At 43.6% G+C, this 19,513-nt stretch overlaps 1 protein-coding gene across 3 annotated transcripts in view; it reads right to left on the reverse strand.

Moving 5' to 3' along the window:
* LOC126393832 (spermatid perinuclear RNA-binding protein-like) overlaps window positions 1-19,513 on the reverse strand; it is a 139,312-nt gene that overhangs the window by 13,770 nt on the left and 106,029 nt on the right. For all 3 annotated transcript variants that reach the window (XM_050050214.1, XM_050050215.1, XM_050050216.1), the window contains exon 12: window positions 1,597-1,805. In XM_050050214.1, coding sequence (XP_049906171.1) covers window positions 1,597-1,805 — 209 coding nt within the window. The remainder of the gene's footprint in view (window positions 1-1,596; window positions 1,806-19,513) is intronic.

Raw genomic sequence — 19,513 nt, forward strand, 5'->3', positions numbered from 1 at the left:
CAGATTTTTGTTTCGATAACTGAATTTTTTACAGTGGTTTGAAATCTGCTTTTCCATGCATGGACGGCTGCTAAACCTGCACGTCTGGCTTAGTCAATTTGTGAAGCTACACATTAATTGTCACTGACTAATTAGCTCAGTGAGATAGAAATTGATCCTTAGTCTCAGAGGTTGCCTAAAAATGCCCGGACCCGACCCATCGCTGCGCAGCAGCTATAATTTTAGCTTGAAGCTGCTTTACTCACTGTTTTTACCATTTAAATCACCAGGGCTCTCGTTTATAAACAATGTGTACGCACAAAATGAGGCCTGAAAGAGGCGTACGCCACCATGCAAAAGTTGTGATCTATAAAAACAGACTTAAGGAGAAACTTTGACCCATGTTTTTATTCACATTTTGCAAACAGGAAATTGGCGATGGCGAGGTGGAAGCCTGATTGCAAAAATTGTCTGGCTTTTATCTGTACGTACATCTTTAGTATGGATCCTATGCATTGTTTTAGAAATGAGACCACTGGTGTGTTTGTATTGGAGAGGAGGAGATCTCTGTGGACAATTAAGCTCCTTTGTAAAAACCTCCTGTACGTCTGGATCAGACATGAGGTGAACACATATTAAGTTATCAGAGAAAACAGGTGAGCACACATTAGCAGGGGCTGGGTAAAAGGGCCATCTGTGAAGTGCTGAACAGGGAGGAAGAAAGACTGATATGTATTGGAAACTGCTTTATTCTTACCTCTTATTTTTACTGGTTTGAATCAGCAGGGGTCTCATTTATAAAACAGTGCGTAGGATCCATACTCAAAGTGTATCCATCATGTATGTGCAGACAAAAACAGAAAATGGCATGCGCCAAAATATTCTGATTTATAAAACCATGTGTACACCTGAGAGTGCACAATTTTCTTTTATCAATCCCAAGTCAACTTGGAATTGTCTGCTCATGGATCAGTCTCATATCCCAGCCTCTACATGCTCACTTTCAACCATAAATGCACCTCATGAACACTGATCCATAGAAATGAGCCTGCTAAGCAATGAGTCTTTATGGGTGAATCACGGCAATAGCATTTGGACTGATTGTTTCACGCTTCGCCAAAATGATCGTGAGCATTCTCAACATCCTCAACACAGGGATATCATTTGAAGATGAAAGTTTGAACTCTCTCTCTCACATTTAATTCCTACAATTCGGCTTCACTTCACCACCTCACCATCTGCGACGCCAATTTCCCCTCTCTCCATGTGTTCATATGCACGGGTCAGAGATTCGCTACAGGTGGCCACATTCTCCTGTCAAGTTTGTTTTGTAGAGATCACAACTGTTGTGTGGGGAGTGGCGTTCGCCTCTTTCAGGCCTCCTTTTGTGCATCTGCAATGCTTATAAATGAGACCCCTGGTCCGTTTGTGATGCGGAGGAAGAGACCTCTGCGGACGATTTGACTCCTGAACGCTGAACAAGTTTCAGCTGGTTGCTATCTCTAACCCTCACCCCTACATTCCACTAAATCCCCCAAATCTTACACATTGTTACTTTAACTTACAGCCCCCAGATTTTTTTAAGTTTCCTGTAACAGTTCAAACTCAGCTGATTACCTTGAGGGCCACTTGGAGCTTGGCGGTTCTCTTGGAGTTCCCGGTGGCCTGGTAGGTGGTTCCCTGGATCTCCACAGACATGGTGAAGACCGGAGCGTGCACAGGGCCAGACTGGGACAGCAGGCGGTACTGGAGGCCCGGGTGGATCTGGTTCAGACGCATCAGAGCGTTCATGGGATGGTTTGGATCCGTCATTCTCCAGTCCAGCACTACAGGAGGAGAGAAGGACATGTGAGGTATAAAAGACCCCGAAACACTTGTTCTGTGGTGTCTGTTCATCGTATCACATGAGGGAACAGGTTGACTGTCACAGAGTCACTGAGCTGTTACATGAAGTCTGTGTTACATGTATGAGAAGGAGTTGTCATAGGTTACATTATCTTGGCAGAAGAAACAACAAACGCTTTGGAAAGACAAGAATCTGTGTGACTGTGTTTCAGAATATATAACAACATAAATACAGTTTGATTTAAGTGATGAAAACCTTTATCAGCTGCTGGTGATTTTAAACTGTTTCAAAACCTACAAGTAAATTTAATTTGTAAATGTAATCACAAAAACACTTCATTAAATGAAACTAAACCACTGCAGGTAAGAAACAAACACAAGCTCCTGACAGTGTTATATTCCAGCAGAGCAGGAATTCACAGTAAAACTGGTTTAGCTGTTGTTAGAACAATATTTACGCTTTAAATGCAGAAAGCAGCTTTTAATGAACATGTATGTGTTTCTAAGGACGACACTGAGGTGCTTCAAGTTTTAGTTGTATGTTTCTACAGTTCCAGGCAGCCATTGATTCCCATTCACATCTGAACTGTAAGAAAATCAATCAGCACCCTTTTAAAATGTTTCTCAAGTGCTGCAGTTTGATGCTTTTTAAACAGAAGGCAAAAAGAGTGAAGTGAAGGTAAGTCTGAATAAATCTGATTAACGTGGGAACAAAAACATTCATGCCTCCAGGCCAGAAAGATTCAGGTTGGTAAAAAAAATTCAGACTGAAAAGATTTTTGAGATTTTTGCTGCTCACCAAGCAGAAAAATATGAAGCCTCAAGATCACTGTCAGTGTAGCCACAGAGACTTTCTGAGAGTAAAACAGGCAGTGATGAATGTAAGAGTGAACGGACACGTGGTTTATTCTCTTGATAATGTTGAATATTGTTACACACTGTGTGGCTTCAAACACACACAGGGTTAAAGCCTGCGATGCAGCACCAGTCCATTAGAACTGAGGAAGCGTCTTGGATGAGAGCAGAAACATCTTCAAGAAACTCAAGCAAGTCCAGTTGCCTACGATACAACACTTAGGGTCGTATCACAATCCCAGTATCTCTCGAAATAAGTTTTAAAGTGTTAGTTGGGATTCACCAAAGTCACACAACAGCACAAACTAACTGATCGAGGCAGCGGTACATCAGCGACTACGTGTTCTGGAAGGTAACATTAGCTTGTACTCGTCGTCCTCCGCTTATCCGGGTTGGGTCGCGGGGGCAGCAGCCTCAGCAAAGAAGCCCAGACAGTCCTCTCCCCAGCCCCTTCCGTCAGCTCTTCCGAGGGAACCCCGAGGCGTTTCCAGGCCAGCCGGGCGATGTAATCCCTCCAGCGTGTCCTGGGACGGCCCCGAGGTCTCCTCCCGTTTGGACATGCCCGAAACACCTCCCAAGAGAGGCGTCCGGAAGGCATCCTTACCAGATGCCCGAACCACCTCAACTGGCTCCTCTCGATGTGGAGGAGCAGCGGCTTTACTCCGAGTCCCTCCCGGATGTCCGAGCTCCTCACCCTATCTCTAAGGCTGAGCCCAGCCACCCTGCGGAGGAAACTCATTTTGGCTGCTTGTACTCGCGATCTCGTTCTTTCGGTCACTACCCAGAGCTCGTGACCATAGGTGAGGGTTGGAACGTAGATCGACCGGTAAATCTAGAGCTTCGCTTTCTGGCTAAGCCCCCTTTTCACCACAACGGACCGGTTAAGCGCCTGCATCACTGCTGACGCCGCCCCAATCCGCCTGTCAATCTCCCGCTAGTGTTTTTGTAAAAGGCATTTGCTGGCTTTGAAGAACGCATCAATAAGTTTGGTTTCAGTTCAGTTCCCCACCAGAAAGGGCTGTTTGATGGTAAAGCAGTGAAATATTATAAATACTATAGTGTACACTTAACCTGGAAATCCAGATGCCCCGCCCCCAGCAAATCCGAATTTGCACTGCACGGGGATCTGGCCCCGACGAGCAGAGCCCGTTGAATTGCCTATCGGACCAATCAGATCAGTCTATCTGACAGAGGCGGGCTCTGGGCGGGCGTCACATGATGACAACAGCGCTGCGCCACAGGAGTCCAAAAGTAAACAGCCAAGATGGCAGCTGCCGAAGGACCACGTCCATTCAATTTAGCTTTGGAAGAAACGCTAAGCCAACTACACTTATCTTTTTCCTTGAGAGAGGAACAGAAGACTGCCCTAGAAGCCTTCACTTCCAGGAAGGACGTTTTTGCCGTTTTGCAGACGGGATACGGCAAAAGCGTAATATATCAGTTAGCCCCACTGGTCAGCAAACAAATGGGGCTTAGTGCAATGAATACGTCACCTTGTTTTTTGCTCTGATTGGCTATTGTGCTATCCAATTGCATGCGGCGGCATTTGAAATGCCCCAGTTAGTGCCGCGCCTTGGGTAGGAAGGTCAGACTCAAAATCTTTCTAGATTTGAGTCTGGATTACACTGATATTGATTTTTTTAAGGTGGCTAAATACATACAGTTTCACTGCTGCCCTTGTCCACAGAAGTACATAGCTTAGCTTCTGTGGTGGTGCTTCTGTCTGCTTCTCCAAACTGGGGACGAGCCGAACACCTTCTAATGAAGCTTAGAGTAAGTTCAATCGAAAGACTTTCTTTATGCTGTATCCATCTATCCCACTCCCACTGCTTCCTCCAATCAGCTGATTATGGGCGTTCCCTCTCTCAGTTAGCCAATCAAACTTTGCCACGATCTCCTTCAGCTTATCATGTTGCTGCTGCCAAACTTTAAATCTGTTCTCCTCTCTGCTCCTGTCAGCTGTCATTTTAGGCAGAATAGTTTAGCGCCCTCCTCCACTCCATTCACCTCCAGTCACCTTATCCAAAGCCAAGGATGAGCTCATCAAAAGCCCACTCCTCTTCACATCCAGATCCTCCGCTTCCTCATCATCTCATCACCACCAGTCTTTACCATCCTCCTGGAATATATGACATCACGATGGGGTCTGATTACCGAAGATTGCTCACATTTCTCATACTTATGTGCACATGTAAATAAATATTCTTTTCTTTCATAACGAGTCTCTCCTGATTGACCTGCAGGTAACACACTTGGTGCTTCTCACAGTGGAGGAAGGGTCCTTAAACGGCTGAATTTCAAGGAGGGTACGTCTTTGGATCCTGCTGAAGATCTGCTCTAATGTCAAGGATCCTTCGAATTCTACTGAGGACTGAGTCCTTCCTTCAAGGAATTTTTCAAGGATACATGTGTGTATCTTTAGTGGACATTACGCACCCATTTTTTGTGCACAATTTGCTGGAATTGAAGGCAGGGCCTCTTCATTGAAGCACACTTGCGAGCCTGTTCCGGTGTGTGTTCGTCAATGCTTGGAGGGAGTCTCGCCTAACCTGTGCAGAACCTGACTATGAAGGACCCGTCCTTCCAAGGTAGCATCCTTGACTTTGAGAAGCACCAAATGAATATAGTTAAGTACCTCCTACAATCTTTCTTGAAAGAAAAAAAAACAAAAAAAAAAACAAACCATCCCTTTAATCTAAAAGCTAACGCACCTCCAACACTGAATTTCAAAGCAAACAAAATATTGACACTGTAAAACCTAAAATGCTGCGCTCTTGTGCACAGACTCCATCAGCGGTCAATCTCCATCAATAAAACAAGAGTAATAAGCAATAAAAGAGAGAATACACTGGCTGAGCTCCCTCCCTCTTCATATCCAGCTGATGAGATGACACTGCCCCTGGTGTTACACAGAGCCACTTCACACCTCCACACTGACAAGAGGTGAGGAGAGCTCTCTGCCTCCCCGGAGCCTCTCAGCAGTAATATCTCACAGATGAATTGAAAATGAAACCGTGACACTGGGCGACATCTATTATAACAAAAGTGCTGACGGTCTCCATAATAAATGCTTTTATTCCCTCTGCTGTGAGTCCAACTTCGTCAACTGAAAGTTCAACATACAAAATTTGCTTAAAGGGACAGTTCACCCCAAAATCAAAAACACATATTGTTCCTTTTACCTGCAGTGCTGTTTATCAGTCTAGATTTTTTTTGGTGTGAGCTGCAAAGTGTTGGAGATGTCTGTCTTCTCTCCAGTATAATGGAACCAGATGTCACTCAGCTTGTGGAGCTCAAAGGGCCAAAATATGTTTGAAAAACTCAACACAAGTGTCTCCTTTAAGAAATCCTGACCTGGTTACTCAAGATAATCCACAGACCTTGTTGAGAGCAGTTTCATGTAGGAACTACTTTCTTTCTACTGAACTACACCTGCCATGCGTATCACCGCGCAGAAGGAAGGAAGCATATACTCATTGATGAGAGGCTCGTGATCGCAACAGCACAAGATGTTAACATAAATGCTGTCCTCTTTGCCTGAGCTGTAACATTAGCTAGCTCAGTGACGCTAGGTGAGGTAGCAGTAGATACACACTTCCTTCTGCGCAGTGATACGGATGGTGGGTGTAGTTCAGTGTTAATTTTGGCAGCTATTTTAGATTAGTCTTGGTCTTAAGATGAAAATGCTTATTAGTTTAACTCACATTTTAGTCATTTTTAGCTCCACCATCCACAGTCAGACATACATGGCTGATTCTTTACTGCTAAATTACAGCTCACAACTCGCACCAACGTCTGGCACTGCTCTGGTGTGAGTGTTATTGCTGGTTAGTGAAACATCCTGGTGCAAACTATTTGCTGGAGTTTACCAGCCTGTTGCTCATACTGCATATGAAGATAATTACGACCGTTCTCAGCTTTCAGTTGCCGATAGTCCACCACGAACATTTTCATCACCATCTTGTAAACGAAAATGAAACTGATTGGGGCGTCGGTGGCTTAGTGGTAGAGCAGGCGCCCCATGTACAAGGCTGTTCACGCTTACCTGTCCTGTCCATTAAAGGCAAAATGGCCCAAAAAATATCTTGAAAATGAAACTTATATTTTGTCTCAGTTTTTGATATCAAGATCTATTTTAGCTCATCATCGTCTCGTTTTTGTCATGGAAAAAAGGTTGATGAAAAATCTTCCTCATAGTTTTTGTCAACAAAGTAAATACTGGTGTAGTTCAGTAGAAAGAAAATAGTTCCCACATGACACTGCTCACAACAAGATCTCTGGATTATCTCCGGTAAACAGGTCATGATTTCTGTAAAGAGACACTGCTGTTGAGTTTTTCAGATGTGAGAAATGAGAGGAGGCAGACATCTCTACGGCCGATATCTTCAACACTCTGCAACTCACACCAAAACAATCCAGACTGATAAACAGCACTACAGGTAAGAGGGAAAATAAGTTTTTGACTTTGAGGTGAACGATCCCTCTAACTCTGCTGAGTCTGTAAACACTTCAGATTAACAGATAGTTATTAGTCATTAAAATGAGACCTGACAGTCCGAGCCTTCAGTATCACTGCAGTCTATAGAAATACTTCTCACATGCTGCACTTGATAAAGTTGAAAAGAGAGATTTTTCTGAGGGAAGTCACAAAGGTCAGATGTTCCAGACGCTTCTGCTGTGGTCAGGTAAAACATAAATCTGTATCAGACTTTAATCCTACAGTTTTATGCCTCTTAAAGGTCCAGTGTGTAGGACGTAGGGGGATATACTGTCAGAAATTAAATGTAAGTTTTCTTTAGTGTATCCGGGGGGGCGGGGGGGACATGACTCCCCCTTTAGTAAAGCTGTCCCCCCCTAGAATCATTTGAGACACAATTAATAATTTTTGAACAATGCAGTAGTATTTATTGAAAGCACAATGTAAGCAGTGCTCATTATAATCGCGCAATAATGTGCTATTTAAATCCTAAAAGATTTAGTCCCCCCCTCCCATTCCTAGTAGTGGTATATCCCATGCTACTGCTTGGCAGCAGTAGCAGCTGGACCCGCTGCCCACATCGCGCATCGCAGGGTAAGATGTTCACTCACACAGACACAGTTTAACTTACACAAGTTACAACACATCCCATTTACTGTTACAACAAGCCCCAGGCCCAGGCTGATAATATAAACTGTCTGCAACATTTCACCTGCATTGTTCAAAAGCCTACTCAATTACGAGTGCTGCTAAGCTAAAAGCTAATGATTAAGCTCAGAGTTTAGTGATAGAGAGGACAGGAGAGAAAGAAGAGGGAGAGGACAGGACAAGAGCAGTCAGTGGCGGAGCAATGGGTACCTGTCTGTAGGCTCTCCACCTGTCAGTGAGACAAACATAAAAGATGTGCAGACGAGGAGCGGTCATTATGCATGACTATTACGCACGGTTGTGAGGTGCGCAGCAGCAGATCTCACAGCACACTGTTTATAAACCAGTTTACCAGTTTAATTGCAGGAAATGTTTAGTTTTAGTTTTAGTTTAGTTAGTATAGACATTCACTCTGCCTGTTGGAGAGATAGAGAGAAGATTAAAGCGTCAAACTGCGGTAAAAGATGCTGTATAAAAGACAGGCTACAACTTTTTTTCCTTGTCCCCCGCTGGAATTATTCTCTAAAATTATACTGTTTATTGTCCCCCCCAACTATGAAATGGGATTTTCGGCCCTGTGTATAATCACCTGAAAATTTCAGAGATCGCTTCTCTCCACTCCAGGAAACTTTTACAAATATAAAACCTCCATGGATCATAAATTGATAATACAAAGAATCATAATTTACCTTGTCTAGACGTCTCTTTTATAATGTTGGTCTATGGGGAAAATGCTTTTTGGGCCTCAGGGGTTTATTTCATTGCAATGCCACGAGTGACCACTGGGAAAAATTAGTTGAAGGCACGTTGCACCGCCATGATTCTACAGTAAACCAGAACGGAAAAACCAAAAACTGGCACTAGATACATGTAAGGCCATTCGTATTTGCGCATCACTCACAGTAGTTTGAAGCCCATCTTTAACATGACACTGCTTTATTCAGCATTCTTACCAATTTAAATCACCTGCTCTGTTTGTTTTGGCTCCCAGTAAAAACCTCCTGAATATTAAACACTGAAGGAATTCTAACTGGGAGAAGTTTCAGCTGGTTGCAATCTGCAGTCCTCATCACTAAACTTCCCTATATCTTACAAACTGCTCCTTTCAGATACTTAATTTTTTGAATTCATCTCCCAACATGTCTTTGATTGACCAGTCTGATTGGTTCATAGAAGCTATAGAAGACAATTAACTCGTCTTAACAGAAGTTTTACACTTAAAGAAACTAAATGCTGAGGGAAAAACACTGTATGGCCAAAAGTATATCTTTTATAGTAGTAAACTGATGCATTTATTGTGAGTTACATGACGAACATTGTCTGTCAAATGAATATAAGTTATAATATATCCCTCTCTGAGAAGCTTTTACAGATTAGGAAATTTATTTCAGCTGTGATCTGTAAACAGGAGGTGGAAGAGAGTCTTTCATAGTTCGTCTTATTTACAACATTCATTAAGTAAAAACTTCTGATGGTTGTTTTTGGGCCTTTGACACTTGATAACAGGAGAACTTTCTTCAAGGTTTGTGGAGTCCAAGCGGAGGCCAACAGGCTTCAAACTGAAGGAGTCAAACTGAGAAATGTTTCAAAGCTAAAATATCTCAAGGCTAAACTTCAGTTACTGCTTTTAATCAGTGATGGACTTGATGACATCGAGCCTAAGCCATAATTCGCTTTCATTTCTCATCACTCTGAATAAGAGACTGTTTGTTATTTATGAGGGGGGAGGAGGTGGTGCAAAATGAGGGAGGCATGTCGAATAATATTTTGATCACTGGGGACGGACGGATGTAATTTACCACAGCCAGAAACTGTAGAAACTGAAATTATCGTTGGATTTTCAAATTTCTGAAACCTTCAAAACATTAACTCATTTAAAATTTGGCTGAAAATAAACGCATGCATTTGCATGAACTATCCAGCACCAGAGTGAAAACTGAGGCTTTTTTCAACAAACATCAAAGTCAGAAATATCTAATAACTATTTACGGGTGGAGGGAGGGTTGTCCATTTTCCGCCAGTCACTTAGGGAGGCTCAAATAAATAAATAAATAAACAAACAAAGTCACACCACAGCTGCCCCCTTCCCTAATAAATGAAGAACAGTCCCTGCTAGCATTATCAAACAAAATTTATAAAGACATCCTCCCTTAGAACTTGTCGCAGTGTGTGAGAATGTAAAATCGAATCTCTTTAAACGATCACGTTGTCTAGAAAATAGTCATTAACTCCATATCTTAAACATCTTGATAAAGATAATGCTGTGATAATGATTGTAATGTTAATTCCCTCCATATGTCCACCCACAGATGTCCTCTGTCTAACAGGTGTCACTGAGAGAATACTTACAGCCGCTTCGACACACACACACTTGTCTTTTGTCCTGCAGTCAGTGTGTGTAATGACTGTGAGGGTCTGACAGGCACTTAAGACTCAAGTGTGGTTCACTATGAATATGGATGGAGACGATGCTGTGTAAAGAGATGGATGTGAAGGTGCTGATGGACAGGTGCTGGGAGGAAGAGAGGGGGAGGTGTTAATGCACTGTGTGTGTGTGCACTGTGTGTGTGTGTGCGTGGTGGGAGGCGGTGAGATAATTGCGTGGCGGCAGCCGGCAGTATTAATCCCTCTCTATCTCTGCCTCCCGTCACCTTCTTTGAACTGGAAGCAGATGAGAGTTGCCGGGGACGATCGTCCCAGTGAGGGCCGATTTAATTACTGTGACACCGGCAGACAGGAAGGAGGGAGGGAGGGAGGGAGGGGAGAGAGGGAGACAGGGCGGGAGGAAGACCGGGAGAGAGATGAGAAAGTAACAGTGAGAGGAAAAGAGAGACGTATACCTACATACATATACCCCTTCTCCACCAAAATGAACGTGTGCACGTGGGTTTTTTAAACATGGGACAACCTGCTAAAAATAGAGAGCAGGAAACGCCCCACGTCATCTCAGCCTTTTCTCCATTGTCCAGTCAGATGATTTGAGAGGTGGTCACGACAACAAGTTCACAGTTGGTAAACAATGGAGGAGAAACTGGTGGTAGTGGTTGCTGGATACCCAGAGCTATACAGCCTGATGATAGACAGCAGGTTGTCAAACTGCCCCTGAGTCATCCTAAAATCTGCCTGTAAACGTCCATGATGGAGGAGAAGCTCCTGGACCAACTGGTGGTACTCCCCATGATCCAGCCTCTTTTTTAGGGTCTCATGTACCCACACAGATCTGTGTTTATCTGCTGACAGCCTCTCACCCTCAACCAGAGCTACAGACAGCACCCTCTGCCTCAACATGTCAGGAGCTACACACTGATTACTGGGAAAAATAGACAGTAGATTGATTACAGAGGAAGGTTAAGATAAGGAGGTGACAGGGTGGTTGCCTGGCAACAATAAAAAGGTGGAGCAGGTGTTTCAATATAAAAAAAAGGTAGGGTGGTGCACCTTGCGTTTTGCAACCTGCAACACATTTTCTGTGTGATCGAGGCCTTATGCTCGATGATACGTAGAAGGAGACGCATGGGGGCCTCTGTCCGTACTCTGGGTTCATTTTGTCCGTATTTATGCATGTTCCCTGAAAGCTTACGAATACAGACAAAGCAATGCTGCACCTCTGGAGATTTTAAAGGCTTTGCATTGTCGTTCAAGAGAGATACGACCATAGGAGACGACGAAGGCATTTAAATAATTGCGGAACGGAATGAACCGGTTATTGAGAATTCTCTGCCCACATGTCCAGATGTATGTAATGGCCTCACAGAACGCCGCCGTCTACAACGCTGCCTCATTTATAGGTACACATTACGACCTCCTCCACCGTCGCCTCATTCCTTGTTGTGTGAAACTATTAGGTCTCTATCTAAAACTAAAGCTAAAATTTGAGTGCCGTATTTCCTTCACTGCCAAGTAAAGCCGATCGGAGCTGGAGCTGATAGACACCCATGACTAGTGCAGAGGCGTTTGTTCCGGGAGTAAATGCTGATTGTAACCTTTCCAATAAATATAAAAACCCAGATTTTAGTGGGTGTGAGTGTTTTTTGTGCAGCAGGAAAGAGGTTTTATACTGTGTATAGTTCCTACATCAATGCACTGCTGAACTCCTTTGCATGAGCATTTGCAAGATTGTCTTATATTGTCTACAACAGCATTCTTCCAGACACTTTGAAACTGGAGAAAACTTAAAACTTGATGATTCACAGAGAAGTTCTGATGCTTCTTATTTTCCTACGATTTCTGTGCAGATTTATGGAGGTTTATTGGTGATGGACGTCTGAGACAGCGACATCCTGGGGAAGTCACATCGAATTCAAAAATATGTGCATCATGCCGTGCTTGAAGTGGGCCAGTACTCACTGGGACACAGTACCAGCACTCTGCAGTTTACTCTCTGATGTACCGAGACTTTTTCCTGCACACCGGCACATCTCACAAGCTGCTGGTTCTCTCTTGCCCCTCTCCATATCAGCTTCTTCATGATTCATTTTGGCTCTCAATCAGCAGCATTACCCAGAGGGCACAACGTGACGTTCACCTGTTCCTGTTCTCCCCTCCCTGCTTTTCTGTGTTGGTGGCTGGTCTAATGGAGCTTTGAAAGTCAAATCATAAGTTACTATATAATGACGAAAACTCTGTGTGTGTGTGTGTTCCACGTTTTTCTCCTCACTGACTTGGTCAATCCATGTGAAATTTGGCACATAGGCATTGAGGACTGGCATAGGTAGAAGGTGACAAAGCTACCAATGGCTATGGACTAATAAAGTAATATAAGTCGTTACCAACAGAACTCCAGGTAGTATTATTACATTTGCAATGTCACGTAACACGTTACCACCCAAAATTAACTGTTGATTGTTTTTATTTTTTATTTTAAGGAGTTGGGCCCCAGTTTGCTTTTTTTCATCCCAGTGATCGGCACATCTGGGTGATTGTGTCAAATGACCGTTAGTATGTTCGATGTTTTTCCATTAAAATTTCCTACAACAGTGGAGCAACTGTGACTGTCCCCTCCTTACACAGCTGTCTCCAATGCTGTTGTAGCAGACTGGCACACCAGAACACTCACAGGTGTGTCTTCTAACTCTGGTGTGTTCATCTGCGCTCGTCATAGTGACTCGCCAATCCATTTGTTGTGCTAACCTGAACCTTAGCATTCGTCTATTGTGTTACATCTGATAAGCCCACACATCATGATCCCTATCTCTTAATTTATTAGAATCTGATCCTTTGTCTGTCTGTCTGTCCTTGTGTCCAAGGCTATTCATTTATTGACAAAAGGTCGAGGCTGGTAAATTGTTCAGTATCATCACACTGTTGTTGATATAATAGGTGAAATTAGACCAAGTAGTAACCACGGCATGTGAATGCATGAGTGGGTCAGATTTACTGGAGGAGAACCTTCATTAGGCTGAACAATATCCCCCATCACTGGATTTATATGTCAATAAACTACAATAAAATTGAACCTACAGTGCTCTGATTACTGGCTATGAAACAACATGACCCTCGTACATGTTATAGCACTTAGAAAGAAAACCAAACAAAGTGAAACTCTATCAGGGGCTGCACCTTGTCAAAATAAATCCAGACCTCTATGACTGGACCATGTGGGACTTTAATGTGAAAGGACAGACACAGGAAGTGTCCACGCTCAGCAGTCAGACAGGAGTCAGGTTAATTTCCAGGGCTGGTACCTGCGGTTATTCCACAGGCTAGTTAATAACATGTCGGGCAGGAAATCCAAAGTGTGGGATCATTTTGAGAAGGTGAAGGACGAACCCAAGGTGATATGTAAACTCATCTTCATTGGTCGACTACAAACATGACGTATCATCTGAAACATGGAAGTAGCTACATGCCCATTAGCCCACAGCGTCATTAACAGGCGGCTCGCTCAGTGTGTGACGTGCACTTGTAGATAAAATATAGGCCTATATTAATGAAGGTTCATTAGTACGGTTTTGTATTTCTCTGTAATGTAGCACAGTGTTAACAATGTTACTGATACTATTCTTTCTCACACCTTCAACTCAAACCACCAAAATATATCATTTAATCATTACATTCATATCAGAAACATGCAGGAGACTAGTCCACTGATGGACCCTGATGAGGACTGATGGTTGACTGGGAAAATTCTTACTCAGGGGCAGCAAGTAAAACGGTAAAGTAACTTAATACTTTCAAATGAAGATGACTAATGATATGTAATGAATTGCATTTTTATGAAACCTGCCCAACACTTGCAGCACGAAGGAGAAGTTTCCCTTTATCTTTTCATTTTAACTCAGACCAGAATCTTTTCTTGAAGGCAAACTTGTCTCAACAGCGCTGATGTAACGTTAGCATCAGCAAAACCACCTGCGGCTCCGTCCACCTCTAATGAGACGACCACTTCTTTTCAGTAACCTGGTTTGTATTGTTCATCCATCACCAGTGAACTGACTCCCTTTAAAAACCACAGGTGAGTAACAGCAGCACACTCACCAGCATGCTTCAGTCTCCAACTGCATATTGTAGTGTATATATTGAATATAGCTTTTATTTCAGTGCCACCATCACTGCTTCTATCTTTTCATGCTAACAAAAATCTAATCTCAGGTGACGTCACACTGAGCTGAATGAACCTCTCTGATGAAGACTAAAAACCACTGATGGACAGTTTGACGTTGACATTAAGACTGTGACACACAGACCCTCTCTAACCTGAGCTCTGATAACCTCTGAATGTGTCTTTCAGCTCCAGCAGCTTCATTTCCCCCAGCTATTTAGAAATCTGATAACTTCACACAATTTTCTGCTTCAAGGAAACATTTCACTTAAAAGCCAACAGCTCCTTGAAGAATTTAACTGCCTTTTAAACCTGTTTGGTGCAGCTGGGCGACGCGCTGAATGATGCCACTTTGAGATACAGTGAGCCGGTGACAATTCAATGCACTGAACTGGATTCCTAATACGATGGTGTGGAGATATCAGACATGGCTGCTGAATTTCAAACGCTGGGCTACAATGGAGCGCGGTCGGGCAGCGTCGGGGTATTTTCTCTCCTCTGATACAGAGATTGAAGTGAAAACCTTCTGACAGCAGGTTTAACCTGACAGGCCGTCCTGATCCTCAAACACAGAGAGAGCGTCCTGGTCTCTAAGAAAAAGCTCAGCCTCACTGCTCGCTGCTTTCAGCTCCACTGACTCGCTTTTCCACCTTTTACACAGAGCCTGTCAGGAAGCACCTTGTTTACAGTCAACTGTAGTTTACAGCGCACGCACACACACACACACACACACGCACACACACTGAACACCACAGCCTTTTGTCTCTGTCATTAGCTACAACTGAGCGACAAAGTCTTCAATCAATATCCACTTATCTGCTGTTAAGAGACAAACACTCAGCTTCCTCCTGGGGAGTCGGCGTGCACGTGATGTGGGTCCAACCAACAACACTGACGACCTGACACCTCATATTGTGTGCTTACATGTAAGATTTGCTGTTTTTATTCTAGAAAATTCACAGTTTTCAATCTTATCAAGTGGAGAGGCATCTTAAGCGCTGTTTGCATGGGAAGAGTGTTACCTGGGGAGGTCAGGTCATTTGTAACAGTATGTATCATGAGTCAGGAAGTCAGCCATATTGGAGATACTGGAGGTAAACAATGCAACTGGACAATAATAATTCATCATTATTATCATTATTATTAATTATGACTATTTTTGGGGGCTTTTGTGCCCTTCATTTGACAGAACAGTGGTATTGTGAAGGAGAGAAAAGAGGGGGGATGACATGCAGCAAAGGGCCACAGGTCAAATCGAACCCACAGCTGCTGCAGCAAGTACATAGCCTTTGTACATAGTAGGCCTGTCACGATATGCGGTAAGTCGGTTAATTGCACGGTAAATTTAAAGGGAGACAGTAACTTTTTGGCCGTGATTAATTGCCATATTCATGAATCATGTTTTCCTTGTCTCTCTCCACCAAAGAGACTGGACGACAAGAGTGTTCACTGCCGTGCATCGTCTGGCAGCCAGGTGAGTTGGTTCATTAGCGTAATGAACGGAGGTAAAGCTCTTGTCATTGAGTGTCTTTGTCTCTGTGGGGGAGGTGGGGCTATGGGCTACACACACACAGTGTGATCTTCGTGAGGGGGAGATGAGGCGAGTTGAGTGTAAGAGAAAGACAAGAGAACTTGTTCCTAAACCAAATACCACGGCCCCTGTGTGGGAGTGTTTTCGATTTAAACCAAATGACAGAGGGGAGCCCAGTAATGTGGACGAGCTGGTGTGCCGGGTTTGTTCTAAAACTAGGGCTGGACGATCATACGATCTCAATTCGGAATCGCGATAAAATTTTTGATCAATCTCAATTATGAGCATGGGACGTTTTGAATTGATATCATATGGCAAAAGTAAACGCAACAACAGCATATCGGAGTCTGCCGGCTACCGTATGCCATGCAGGCAGGATACGCCCACTTCTCTTTGTAAGCGTGGCTACAGTTGTAACGGGAGGTAAACAGAGAAAGAAGTTGAAGAAAGAAGTTGGAAAAAGGAGAAAAAATGAGTGAAACTGAAGTCAAAAATAAGGCGAAAATAATGCAGAACGTGAAAGCGACATCACTATATCATCCGGAACCGAAGATATTGTTGAAAAAAAGGTAACGCGACGTCAGTTGTGTGGAAGTGGTTTGGATACCTCAAAAGTGACGAGGAGCAGATGAAGCCGGTCGGGTTGGGGGAAGCATTTGGATTGATTGATTTAGATTGCCAAAAGTTATTACAAGTCAGGGACATGAGCTCAAAACTAGAATTACCACCCTGTGGTTGTATGTCTCTACGCACCTAAGTTTCTCATACACTTTCCATCCATGTCAGTGACAACATGGACGCATCACACACAGAAGATCCATACAATCAGCACAGTTTCAAGATCAGAGTCACCAATTCAGTATCTGACCAAATGTCTCCCCTTCTGTTCCTGAGACATGATGTTGACTAACATTTGTAATTCATAACGTCAGTTATTTGAGGTCATGTTCAAAGTTTCTGCTTCTGCAATGCGCCTCTTTTCCGGTTGAGAATTAAGGAGGCTGTGTTGGCAATTATAAATCGTTTTTTAAAGATTATTTTCATGGCTTTTTTGTGCCTTTATTAGAAAGGACAGGTTGAGAGAGTGAGGAGGAAACAGAGGGGGGACGACACGCAGCAAGGGGCTGCAGATTGGAATCGAATCTGCAGCCACTGCGACAAGGAGAGAGCCACAAAATGAGACCTTTGTCAGTAATTCAGAGGGATAGAAGGCTCATGTTGCTGCACACCATGGAGACCCATTTACTAACAAAGCAAGCTCAAATGCATCAAAGAGCGAAATCTGCTAAGATGATGAGATGGATGACGTGTGGTAAGATAAGGTTCTGTTTGGCTGGCAGAAAGCAACATCAGTAAAAGGCCTCAGAACTCATCAGGGAAAGAAGAAGTGTGTGGCAAAGAAAGGGCAGAGTAGCCGCATTGATCAGTACTTCCTAAGAAGTCAGTTGAGTCAGTCGGATGAAGTCCAGCGGCAGGTAGAAAACCACAGTTCGCAGGATATCAGTAACGCTGCCACTGAGGAGGAGGAGGAGGGGGTAGTAAGAGAGGATGCAGGTGACAATGAGGCCAGTGTGCCAGTCAGAGAGAGAACCATGGAGCAAAAGGTTAGAGTTAGATGGCCTAGGGCAAATGACAGTAAAGAATGGGAGATAGTTAATAGAGATTTGTCAGTAATCTTAAGTAGGCTTAGAGGAAATGCAATAGAAAGGTTAGAAAAGATGGGAGATATAATTTACTCATATGGTGTAGAGAGGTTTGGGTTGCATGAGAGAAAGAGGAGTGAGAGGGTACAGTCAGGTAAATCTAGGCGGCAAAGAGAAATAGAGGAGCTAGTCAAGGAAAGGAGACAGTTAAGAAAGGTGTGGAGAAAGGCTACAGAAGAAGAAAGGGAGGGAATTAAGGTGTTGCAAGAGGAGTTGAGAAGCAGGCTAGCAGTTCTTAGAAGGGCAGAGCATCTCAGGAAAAAGAGGAGGAAGAAGGAACATGTAAGGACAGGTTTTTTCAGGGACCCTTTTAAGTTTGTTAAAGGATTGTTCAGCCAGGAAAAGGGAGGGCAGCTCAAAGCAGAAAGGCTAGAGGTTGAAGAATATTTGAGAAATACATATTCAGATTTAGAGAAGAATAGGATAGTAGGTTTCCCACCCGATATCCCTCCATTAGAAGGGATAGAGCATGAGATGGATGTCAGACCACCTAGGTGGAAGGAAGTTCAGGAGGTGGTCAGGCGTGCAAAGGCTTCTTCGGCCCCAGGGCCTAATGGAGTCCCCTACCGGGTTTATAAAAGTGCGCCTGATACCCTTAAATTTTTATGGAAACAGCTAAGAATAGTTTGGGAGAAGCAAATTATACCAAGAGCATGGCGTAGGGCAGGGGGTGTCCTCATTCCTAAGGAGAAGGAGTCTGTGGACCTTAGCCAGTTCCGGATGATTTCTCTCTTGAATGTAGAGGGGAAGATTTTCTTTAGTGTAGTTGCGCAGAGATTAACTAGCTACTTAGAAAGGAATAGCTTAATAGATACTATGGTGCAGAAGGCAGGAATACCAGGTTTTTCAGGGTGTTTAGAGCATACTAGCATGATCTGGCACCAGATTCAGGCAGCGAAGATTAACAAAAGGGACCTGCATGCAGTATTTTTAGATCTTGCAAATGTGTTTGGTTCAGTACCGCATAGCCTCATTTGGAGTGCGTTTGACTATTTCAGAGTGCCACAGGTAGTTGTTAACTTGGTGAAAGCATATTTTCAGGATATTAGGTTGTGTCTAAGTACAGCAGGTTTCACAACAGGTTGGCAGAGGCTAGAAATAGGCATGATGGCAGGGTGTACAATTTCTCCATTACTATGGCAATGGAAGTAATCATCAGGGCTTCTAAGTGGGTGGTAGGTGGAGAGAGACGGCAGAGTGGGTTGCATTTTCCACCAGTTAGGGCTTACATGGATGACATGACACTGGTGACCACAACAATGCCATGTACAAAGAGGCTACTAGAGAAGGTAAATAAGAACCTCAAGTGGGCCAGCATGAAGATCAAGCCTAGTAAATCTAGAAGCATCTCGATACGTAGAGGGAAGTTAAGTGATAGGAAGTTTGTCATAGACGATGAGGAAATCCCAACAATTAGGGAAAAGTCAGTAAAGAGCTTAGGTAGGTGGTACAATGTGGAGTCGAATGATGAGGAACAGGTGGTGAAATTTAGGAAAGATGTGGCAGAAGGATTGGATAGAATAGATAAATCCGAACTTCCAGGAAAGTTGAAGTTGTGGTGTTTGCAATTTGGGCTATATCCTAGGTTAATGTGACCATTGTCAATTTATGAAATTCCAATATCCGTTGTGGAGAGAATTGAAAGGTCGGTTAGCTCCTATATTAGGAAGTGGTTGGTTGCTCCTAGGTGCCTAAGTAGTGTTGCATTGTATGGAAAAGGGATACTTCAGCTGCCAGTATCTAGTTTAACAGAGGAATTTAAATGTACCAAGGCCAGGACAGAGCTGTTGTTATCTGGGAGTAAGGACGTGGTAGTTAGGAGTGTGGTTCCAAATCCAACCAAGGGGAGGAAGTGGAACCCAAGATCGGCAGTTCAGGAGGCAGAGGCAGCTCTTAGGCATGCAGAGATTGTAGGTAATGTTCAGTTTGGCCGG

The sequence above is a fragment of the Epinephelus moara genome, chromosome 8 (genome assembly GCF_006386435.1).
Source record: "Epinephelus moara isolate mb chromosome 8, YSFRI_EMoa_1.0, whole genome shotgun sequence".
Classification (NCBI taxonomy): Eukaryota; Metazoa; Chordata; class Actinopteri; order Perciformes; family Serranidae; genus Epinephelus; species Epinephelus moara.